The 10,751-nt window shown below is 59.7% G+C and overlaps 1 protein-coding gene across 1 annotated transcript; it reads left to right on the top strand.

The window, feature by feature from the left end:
- Nucleotides 1-354: 354 nt before the first annotated feature.
- On the top strand, nt 355-10,509 carry GRK1 (G protein-coupled receptor kinase 1). The gene is made up of 8 exons (XM_033084289.1): nt 355-826; nt 3,412-3,698; nt 4,475-4,602; nt 5,676-5,833; nt 6,984-7,067; nt 7,524-7,648; nt 8,312-8,513; nt 9,484-10,509. Exons 1-8 carry the CDS (start codon nt 355-357, stop codon nt 9,777-9,779), a joined length of 1,752 nt encoding a protein of 583 aa, XP_032940180.1. The 3' UTR covers nt 9,780-10,509.
- Nucleotides 10,510-10,751: the final 242 nt, after the last annotated feature.

Below are 10,751 nucleotides of genomic sequence, written 5' to 3'. Positions count from 1 at the left end.
AACACCACAGACCCCCCCATGTGTCACACCAGGGACCCCCCACTCCCACAGACCCCCCCAAAATGTCAAACCTGGGACCCCCAAGCAACTTAGATCCCCCCATGTGTCACACTAAGGACCCCCCAATCCCCTAGAGCCCCCCAGACCCCCCCCAAAATATAAAACCAGTGACCCCCAAACACCTCAGACCCCCTCATGTGTCACACCAAGGACCCCCAGACCCTCCCCAAATCCCACACGAGCCCCCCAGACCCCTCCCCAAACCTGACACACCCCTCCAATCCCACCAGTGACCCCACCAGTGTGTCTCCCCCCATTTCCCAGGTACCCAACCCCCCCCGCCCCCCGGCAGCCATGGACATCGGCGGCCTGGAGACCGTGGTGGCCAACTCCGCCTACGTGTCGGCCCGCGGCGGCCCCGGCGCCGGCCGCGACCGGCGCTCCAAGGCTCAGCTCCGCCTGCCCCACATCTCCCAGTGCGAGGCCCTGCGCGCCCAACTGGGCGGCACCGCCGGCGCCCAGAACGGGGGGCCCGGAGCCCCCAACGGCGCCCCGCCCGCGCGCACCCAGGACGGCGGCCAGGAGACGTCGTTCCGGTGGCAGTGCGTGGAGCAGCCCATCGGCAAGTTGTTGTTCCGGCGCTTCCTGGAGGGAGCGCCGCAGTTCGCCGCGGCCGGGGCGCTGTGGTCGGAGATCGAGGCCTTCGAGCGGTGCGAGGACGCGGAGAGGGAGGGGACGGCCAAGCGGCTGCGGAGCCGGTTCTTCACGCCGGGAGGGTCGGAGCACTGCGGGTTCCTCAGCGCCGGCGCCACCGCGCCGCCCGCAGGTGAGGGGTGGTGGGGGTGGGTGCCAAAATGGCGGCTGTGGTGTTGACATGGCTCCAAAATGGCGGCTGTGGTGTTGACATGGCTGACTGGGCTCCAAAATGGTGGCTGTGGTCTTGACACGGCTCCAAAATGGCGGCTGTGGTGCTGACATGGCTGACTGGGCCCCAAAATGGCGGCTGTGGTGCTGACATGGCTGACTGGACTCCAAAATGGCGGCTGTGGTGCTGACATGGCTGACAGGGCCCCAAAATGGCGGCTGTGGTGCTGACATGGCTGACACAGCCCCAAAATGGCGGCTGTGGTGTTGACATGGCTGACACAGCTCCAAAATGGCGGCTGTGGTGCTGAAATGGCTGACACAGCTCCAAAATGGCGGCTGTGGTGTTGACACAGCTCCAAAATGGCGGCTGTGGTGCTGACATGGCTGACACAGCTCCAAAATGGCGGCTGTGGTGCTGAAATGGCTGACACAACTCCAAAATGGCGGCTGTGGTGTTGACACAGCTCCAAAATGGCAGCTGTTGCACTGACATGGCCCCAAAATGGCAGCTGTGGTGCTGACATGGCTGACAATGCCCCAAAATGGCGACTGTGGTGCTGACATGGCCGACATGGCCCCAAAATGGCGGCTGTTGCACTGACATGGCCCCAAAATGGCGGCTGTGGTGCTGACATGGCTGACTGGGCTCCAAAATGGCGGCTGTGGTGCTGACATGGCTGACTGGGCTCCAAAATGGCGGCTGTGGTGCTGACATGGCTGACACAGCCCCAAAATGGCGGCTGTGCTGCTGACATGGCTGACACAGCCCCAAAATGGCGGCTGTGGTGCTGACATGGCCCCAAAATGGCGGCTGTGGTGTTGACATGGCTGACAGGGCTCCGAAATGGCGGCTGTGGTGCTGAAATGGCTGACACAGCTCCAAAATGGCGGCTGTGGTGCTGACACAGCTCCAAAATGGCGGCTGTGGTGTTGACACAGCTCCAAAATGGCGGCTGTGGTGCTGACATGGCCTCAAAATGGCGGCTGTGGTGCTGACATGGCTGACAGGGCTCCAAAATGGTGGCTGTTGCACTGACATGGCCCCAAAATGGCGGCTGTGGTGCTGACATGGCTGACAATGCCCCAAAATGGTGGCTGTGGCGCTGACATGGCTGACAATGCCCCAAAATGGCGACTGTGGTGCTGACATGGCTGACACAGCTCCAAAATGGCGGCTGTGGTGCTGACATGGCTGACAATGCCCCAAAATGGCGGCTGTGGCGCTGACATGGCTGACAATGCCCCAAAATGGCGGCTGTGGCGCTGACATGGCTGACAATGCCCCAAAATGGCGGCTGTGGCACTGACATGGCTGACACAGCTCCAAAATGGCGGCTGTGGTGCTGACATGGCCGACATGGCCCCAAAATGGCGGCTGTGGCACTGACATGGCTCCAAAATGGCAACTGTGGCAATGACATGGCTGATACAGCTCCAAAATGGCGACTGTGGTGCTGACATGGCTGACAGGGCCCCAAAATGGCGGCTGTGTTATTGACACAGCTCCAAAATGGCGGCTGTAGTGTTGACATGGCTGACACGGCTCCAAAATGGAGGCTGTGGTGCTGACACGGCTCCAAAATGGCGACTGTGGCCAATCATGGCCATGACACTCCAAAGGTGGCCAATGCACCCTAATGGCGGCCATGATGTTGGCCGCCATGACAACCTAACGGTGGCCATGATGATGTTGTCAGCAATGACCCTCCAATGGTGGCCATGACACTCCAATGGCAGCCACGATGATATTGGCAGCCATGATGGTTGAAGGCAGCCATGACACCCTAACAGCGGCCGTGATCACCTCGGTGGCCATATTGGCAGCCATGACGCTCCAATGGTGGCCATGACACTCCAATGGCAGCCACGATGATATTGGCAGCCATGATGGTCGAATGGTGGCCATGACACCCCAACAGCGGCCATGACACTCCAATGGCAGCCATGACACCCCAACAGCAGCCATGACACCCAAAAGTGGCCTTGATCACCTCGGCGGCCATGATATCCTAATGGTGGTCATGATGATGTTGGCAGCCATGACACTCCAATGGCAACCATGATGGTCGAATGGCAGCCATGACACTCCAATGGCAGCCATGATTATATTGGTAGCCATGATGGTCAAATGGCAGCCATGACACTCCAATGGCGGCCATGATGGTATTGACAGCCATGACACCCCAACAGCGGCCATGACACCCCAACAGCGGCCATGACACCCCAACAGCGGCCATGACACTCCAATGGCAGCCATGACACTCCAATGGCAGCCATGATGATCGAATGGCAGCCATGATGATGTTGGCAGCCATGATGGTTGAAGGCAGCCATGACACTCCAACGGCAGCCATGATGATGTTGGCAGCCATGATGGTTGAATTGCAACCATGACACTCCAATGGCAGCCATGATGGTCGAATGGCAACCATGATGGTTGAATGGTGGCCATGACACCCCAACAGCGGCCATGACACCACAAAAGCGGCCATGACACCCCAAAAGCGGCCATGCCACCCCCTAACCCTGTCCGTCCCCGCCCAGGCTCCCCCCTCCAAGGCGACGCCTTCGCGCAGGCGCGGCAGGAGCTGCTGGCGCACCTGGAGGCGGCGGCCTGGGCGCCGTACCGCGCCTCGCCCGAGTTCAGCCGCTTCGTGCAGTTCAAGTGGCTCGAGAGCCAGGCCGTGAACGCCGACGCCTTCGTGGAGTTCCGCGTGCTGGGCAAGGGCGGCTTCGGCGAGGTGTGCGCCTGCCAGCGCCGCGCCACCGGCAAGATGTACGCCAACAAACGCCTCAACAAGAAACGCCTCAAGAAGCGCAACGGATACGAGGTGGGCTGTCCCCAAGGTGTCCCCAAGGTGTCCCCAGGGTGTTCCAAGGGTGTCCCCAGGGTGTCCCCAAGGTGTTCCCAAGGGTGTCCCCAGGGTGTCCCCAGGGTGTTCCAAGGGTGTCCCCAGGGTGTCCCCAGGGTGTTCCAAGGGTGTCCCCATGGTGTCCCCAGGGTGTCCCCAGGGTGTCCTCAGAGCTGTACCCAGAACTGTCCCCAGAGCTGTCCCCAGTGGTGTCCCTTGGTCCCCTCAGTGGTGCCACTGTGCCCACAGATGTCCCTCAGTCCCTGTGTCTGTCCCTTGACATGTGCCAGCTGCGTGTCCTCGGCATGTCCCTGTCCCTGTCCCTTCCCACCCTCCATGTCCATAGTGGTGCTGTTCCATGTCCTGGTGTGTCCCCACCGTGTCCCCACCGTGTCCCCAACGTGTCCCAAACGTGTCCCCACCGTGTCCCCACGGTGTCCCCGTGTCCCTGCAGGCGGCGCTGGTGGAGAAGCGGATCCTGGCGCGTGTCCACAGCCGCTTCATCGTGTCCCCAATGTGTCCCCATGTCCCCAACGTGTCCCCAATGTGTCCCCAACATGTCCCCACGGTGTCCCCGTGTCCCCGCAGGCAGCGCTGGTGGAGAAGCGGATCCTGGCGCGTGTCCACAGCCGCTTCATCGTGTCCCCAATGTGTCCCCAATGTGTCCCTACTGTGTCCCCATGTCCCCAACATGTAACCAGCATGTCCCCACGGTGTCCCCACTGTGTCCCCACGGTGTCCCCATGTCCCCGCAGGCGGCGCTGGTGGAGAAGCGGATCCTGGCGCGTGTCCACAGCCGCTTCATCGTGTCCCTGGCCTGCGCCTTCCAGACCAAGACCGACCTCTGCCTCGTCATGACCATCATGAACGGCGGCGACCTGCGGTACGCGGTGGCCTTGGGTGACACCGGGGTGGCATCACTGTGACCTTGGTGTGACCTTGGATTTGCCTTGGTGTGACCTCTATGTGACCTTGGTGTGGCCTTGGTGTCACCTCTATGTGACCTTGATGTGGCCTTGGTGTGACCCTGGTGTCACCTTGGTGTCACCTCTATGTGACCTTGATGTGGCCTTGGTGGGACCCTGGTGTCACCTTGGTGTCACCTCTGTGTGACCTTGGTGTGACCTTGGATTTGTCTTGGTGTGACCCTGGAGTGGCTTTGGTGTGACCTTGGTGTCACCTTGATGTGGCCTTGAAGTGACTCTGGCATGGCCTTGCTGTCACCTTGGTGTGACCTCTGTGTGACCTTGATGTGGCCTTGGTGTGACCCTGGTGTCACCTTGATGTGACCCTGGTGTGACCCTTGTGTGACCCTGGCATGGCTTCGCTGTCACCTCAGTGTCACCGCGGCGTGACCCTGCTATCACCTAGCATGTCCCCAGAATGTCCCCAGAGTGTCCCCAGAATGTCCCCACAGCCACTGTGCTGGTGCCACACACATTGATCATGTCCACTCTGTGTCCCCACAGTGTCCCCAGTGTCCCCAATGTCCCCAATGTCCCCAATGTCCCCGATGTCCCCATTGTCCCTGCTGTCCCCAATGTCCCTCAATGTCCCTATTGTCTCCGTTGTCCCCAATGTCCCCAGTGTCCCCATTGCTCCCAGTGTCCCCAATGTCCCCATTGTCCCCGATGTCCCCGATGTCCCTGATGTCCTCAATGTCCCCACTGTCCCCAATGTCCCCAATGTCTCCTCTGTCCCCGATGTCCCCAATGTTCCCAATGTCCAAAATGTCTCCTCTGTCCCCAATGTCCCCTCTGTCCCCGATGTCCCCAATGTCCAAAATGTCCCCAATGTCCCCAATGTCCCCTCTGTCCCCGATGTCCCCAATGTCCAAAATGTCCCCAATGTCCCCGATGTCCCCATTGTCCCCATTGTCCCCGATGTCCCTGATGTCCCCAATGTCCCCATTGTCCCCAATGTCCCCGATGTCCCCGACGTCCCCGGTGCCCCCAGGTTCCACATCTACAACGTGGACGAGGAGAACCCCGGTTTCGCGGAGCCGCGCGCGGTTTTCTACACGGCGCAGATCCTGCTGGGGCTGGAGCACCTGCACCAGCACCGCATCGTCTACAGGGACCTCAAACCCGAGAACGTGCTGCTGGACGACGCCGGTGACAGCAGGGGACAGCGGGGACATCGAGGACATCGGGGGGAGTGGGGACAGTGGGGACATTGGGGACATCCGGGGGAGTGGGGACATCAGGGACATTGGGGGGATTGGGGACATTGGGGGGATTAGGGGCAATGAGGACAGTGGGGACATCCAGGGGATTGGGGACATCGGGGGGGATTGGGGACATTGGGGACACTGGGAGGATTTGGGACATTGGGGACACTGGGGGGATTTGGGACATTGGGGACATCCGGGGCATTGGGGACAGTGGGGACAATGGGGACACTGAGGACATTAGGGACATTGGGGGGATTGGGGGACATTGGGGACAGTGGGGACATCCAGGGGATTGGGGACATCAGGGACATCAAGGGAAATTGGGGACATTGGGGACATCCAGGGGATTGGGGACACTGGGGACATTTGGGACATTGGGGGCATTGGGGACATTGGGGACACTTGGGGGATTGGGCACAATGGGGACACTGAGGACATTGGGGATATTGGGGGGACTGGGGACATCGGGGACATCCGGGGGATTGGGGACAATGGGGACACTGGGGACAGCGGGGACATCAGGGACATTGGGGGAATTGGGGATGTCGGGAGTATCAGGGACATTGAGGCATTGGGGACATCCAGGGGATTGGAGACAATGGGGACATTGGGGACACTGGGGACATAGGAGACATCAAGGGAAATTGGGGACAATGAGGACATTGGGGACATCCAGGGGATTGGGGATACTGGGGACATCCGGGGGAGTGGGGACATCGGGGGGGATTGGGACATTGGGGATATCAGGGGGATTAGGGACACTAGGGACAGTGGGGACATCGGGGACACTGGGGGGATTGGGACATTGGGGACATCCGGAGGATTGGGGACAGTGGGGACATTGGGGGACAATGGGGACAATGGGGGACATTGAGGACATTTGGGATATTGAGGATATCAGGGACATTGGGGACATTGGGGACATCAAGGGAAATTGGGGACAATGGGGATGTTGGGGACAATGGGGACAGTGGGGACAGTGGAGGGATATTGGGACATGGAGACATTGTTCACTGGTGTCACTGGTGTCACTGGTGTTTTGTCACTGATGTCACTGGTGTCACCGGTGTCACCGCTGTCCCCATGCCCAGGCCACGTCCGTCTGTCCGACATGGGCTTGGCCATTGAGATCAAGGAGGGAGAGAACAAAACCCGCGGCTACGCCGGGACCCCAGGTGGGGACAGGGACACCCTGATGTCCCCTGATGTCCCCTGTGTCCCCTGATGTCCCCTGTGTCCCCTCACTGTCCCCTCTGTCCCCTGATGTGCCCTGTCCCTCATTGTCCCCTGATGTCCCCTGATGTCCCCTCTGTCCCCTGATGTCCTCCTGTCCTCACTGTCCCTGTCCCTCACTGTCCCCTCTGTCCCCTCACTGTCCCCTCTGTCCCCTGATGTCCCCTGATGTCCCCTGATGTCCCCTGATGTCCCCTCTGCCCCCTGATGTCCCCTCTGTCCCCTGATGTCCCCTGATGTCCCCTCTGCCCCCTGATGTCCCCTCTGTCCCCCGATGTCCCCTGATGTCCCCCGATGTCCCCTCTGTCCCCTGATGTCCCCTGATGTCCCCTGATGTCCCCTCTGTCCCCCGATGTCCCCTGATGTCCCCTCTGTCCCCTGTGTCCCCTCTGCCCCAGGGTTCATGGCCCCCGAGCTGCTCAAGAACGAGGATTACGATTTTTCCGTCGATTATTTCACGCTGGGGGTGACGATTTACGAGATGCTCGAGGCCAAGGGGCCCTTCCGCCGGCGGGGGGAGAAGGTGACGCCCGCCCCAGCGCCCCCAGTGCATCCCAGTAACCCCCAGTACATCCCAGTAACCCCCAGTACATCCCAGTATAGCCCAGTAACCGTGGGGACACACAGGAACTCCTTGAGGAACGTCCCAAAAACCTCCCAAGGACCTCCAGGAACTCCCCAAAATTCATCCAAGGACTCACAGAAATCCCCCAGTACATCCCAGTATGGTCCAGTGCATCCCAGTAATCCCCAGTGCATCCCAGTATATCCCAGTGCATCCCAGTATATCCCAGTACATCCCAGTATAGCCCAGTAACCTCCAAGGACCCCTCCAAGGACCCCCAGAACCCCCCCAAGACCCTCAGGAATCCCCAGAACCTCCAAGGACCCCTCCAAGGACCCCCAGAACCCCCCCAAGACCCTCAGGAATCCCCAGAACCTCCAAGGACCCCTCCAAGGACCCCCAGAACCCCCCCAAGGACCCCCAGGACCCCCCAGAACCTACAAGGACCCCCCCAAGGACCCCCAGAACCCCTCCAAGAACCTCCAGAACTCCCCCAAAAACCTCGAGCGGGACCCAAGGACCCCCAGAACCCCCCAAAACCTCCAAGGACCCCCCAAAACCCCCTCAGGACCCCCAGAACCTTCCCCCAGAGACCCCCAAGGACCCCCCGATTCCCATCAGGTGGAGAACAAGGAGGTGACGCGGCGCATCCTGCACGACCCCGTGTCCTACTCGGACAAGTTCAGCGCGGCGGCGCGCGAGGCCTGCGAGGGGCTGCTGGCCAAGGACCCCCAGAGCCGCCTGGGCTTCCGCGGCAACGACTGCGGCCAGCTCAAGGCCCAGCCCTTCTTCAAGGGCATCAACTGGGGGCGCCTCGAGGCCGGTAAGAGCGGGGCTGGGATCTCCAGGGGGGGTTTGGGGTCTTCTTCAATGGGTTTGGGGTCTTCATTGAATGTTGGGTGGTCAAGAGTTGGAGTTTCTGTTGGGTTTTGTGGTCTCCATTGGGGTTTGGGGTCATCTCCAATGGGTTTTGGGATCTTCATTGGGGTTTGGGGTCATCTCCAATGGGTTTGGGGTCATCTCCATTGGGTTTTGGGGTCCCAGTTGGGGTTTGGGGTCATCTCCAATGAGTTTGGGGTCATCTCCAATGGGTTTTGGGGTCTTCATTGGGGTTTGGGGTCTTCTCCAATGGGTTTGGGGTCATCTCCATTGGGTTTTGGGGTCCCAGTTGGGGTTTGGGGTCATCTCCAATGAGTTTGGGGTCATCTCCAATGGGTTTTGGGGTCTTCATTGGGGTTTGGGGTCTTCTCCAATGGGTTTGGGGTCATCTCCAATGGGTTTTGGGGTCTTCATTGAGTGTTGGGTGGTCAAGAGTTGGGGTTTCTGTTGAGTTTTGGGATCTTCATTGGGTTTGGAGCCATCTCCAATGAGTTTTGGGGTTCCAGTTGGGGTTTTGGTGTCTCCAGTAGAGTTTGGGGTCTTCATTGGGGTTTGGGGTCTTCTCCAATGGGTTTGGTGTCATCTGCAATGGGTTTGGGGTCTTCATTGAGTGTTGGGTGGTCAAGAGTTGAGATCTCTGTTGGGTTTTGGGGTCTTCATTGGGTTTGGGGTCTTCTGCAATGAGTTGGGGATCTCTGTTGGGTTTAGGGTCTTAATTGGGTTTTGGGGTCTTCTCCAATGAGTTTTGGGGTCCTAGTTGGGTTTTGAGGTCTTCATTGGGGTTTGGGGTCTTCTCCAATGGGTTTGAGGTCATCTCCATCGGGTTTTGGGGTCCCCATTGGGGTTTTGGGTCTCCGTTGGGTTTTTGGGTTTCTGCAATCACCCCAAACCTAACGGGGCGCCCCCTCCCCCAGGGCTGGTGCCGCCCCCGTTCGTGCCGGACCCGCGGCGCGTGTACGCCAAGGACCTGGCGGACGTGGGCGCGTTCTCCACGGTGAAGGGCGTGGAGCTGGATGGGGGGGACGCGGCGCTGTTCGACGCCTTCGCCTCGGGGACCGTCCCCATCCCCTGGCAGGAGGAGCTGATCGAGACCGGCGTCTTCGATGAGCTCAACGTCTGGGGGGCGCCGGGGACGCTGCCCCCCGACCTGGACCCCAGCGCGGCCGGGGGGGCCGGGGGGGGGAAATCCTCCACGTGTAGGTTGTTGTGAGGGGGGGGACACCCCGAAATTTTGGGGGGGGTTGAGGAGACGGAGGCGGCACAGGTGGCACCCCAAAATTTGGGGGGGGATGTTTGTTGTGAGGGGGTCACACCCCGAAATTTTGGGGGAGACAGCTGCTGTGAAAGGGATTGCACCCCAAAATTTTGGGGGGTTAAATCCTCCACGTGTAGGTTGTTGTGAGGGGGGGACACCCCGAAATTTTGGGGGGGGTTGTGAGGAGAGGGGGTTGGCATCTCGAAATTTGGGGGGTTTGTGAGTTGGGGGAGATAACATCCTGAAATTTTGGGGGGGAAATCCTCCACGTGTAGGTTGTTGTGAGAGGGGGCACCCCGAAATTTTGTGGGGGAGTGGTTGTGAGTTGGGGGAGATAACACCCCGAAATTTTGGGGGTGTTTGAGGAGAGGGAGGTGACACAGGTGGTACCCCAAAATTTGGAGGGGGATGTTTGTTCTGAGGGGGTCACACCCTGAAATTTTGGGGGGTTAAATCCTCCACCTGTAGGTTGTTGTGAGGGGGGCACCCCGAAATTTTGGGGGGTTTGTGAGTTGGGGGAGATAACACCTCGAAATTTTGGGGGGAAATCCTTCACCTGTAGGTTGTTGTGAGAGGGGGACACCCCGAAATTTTGGGGGGGGTTTGTGAGGAGAGGGGGTTGGCACCTCGAAATTTGGGGGGTTTGTGAGTTGGGGGAGATAACATCCTGGAATTTTGGGGGGAAATCCTCCACGTGTAGATTGTTGTGAGGGGGGGACACCCCGAAATTTGGGGGGGAGTGGTTGTTGTGAGGGGGGAACCCCGAAATTATGAGGGGGTTTGTGAGTTGGGGGAGATAACACCCCGAAATTTTGGGGAGGGGTTTTGAGGAGAGCGGGTTGGCACCTCGAAATTTGGGGGGTTTGTGAGTTGGGGGAGATAACACCTCGAAATTTTGGGGAGGGGTTTTGAGGAGAGGAGATGGGA

This window comes from Catharus ustulatus, chromosome 37 (genome assembly GCF_009819885.2).
Source record: "Catharus ustulatus isolate bCatUst1 chromosome 37, bCatUst1.pri.v2, whole genome shotgun sequence".
In the NCBI taxonomy this organism is placed as follows: Eukaryota; Metazoa; Chordata; class Aves; order Passeriformes; family Turdidae; genus Catharus; species Catharus ustulatus.
Note: the sequence above shows the minus strand (reverse complement) of the source record. Positions and strands in the feature narration are given on the sequence as shown.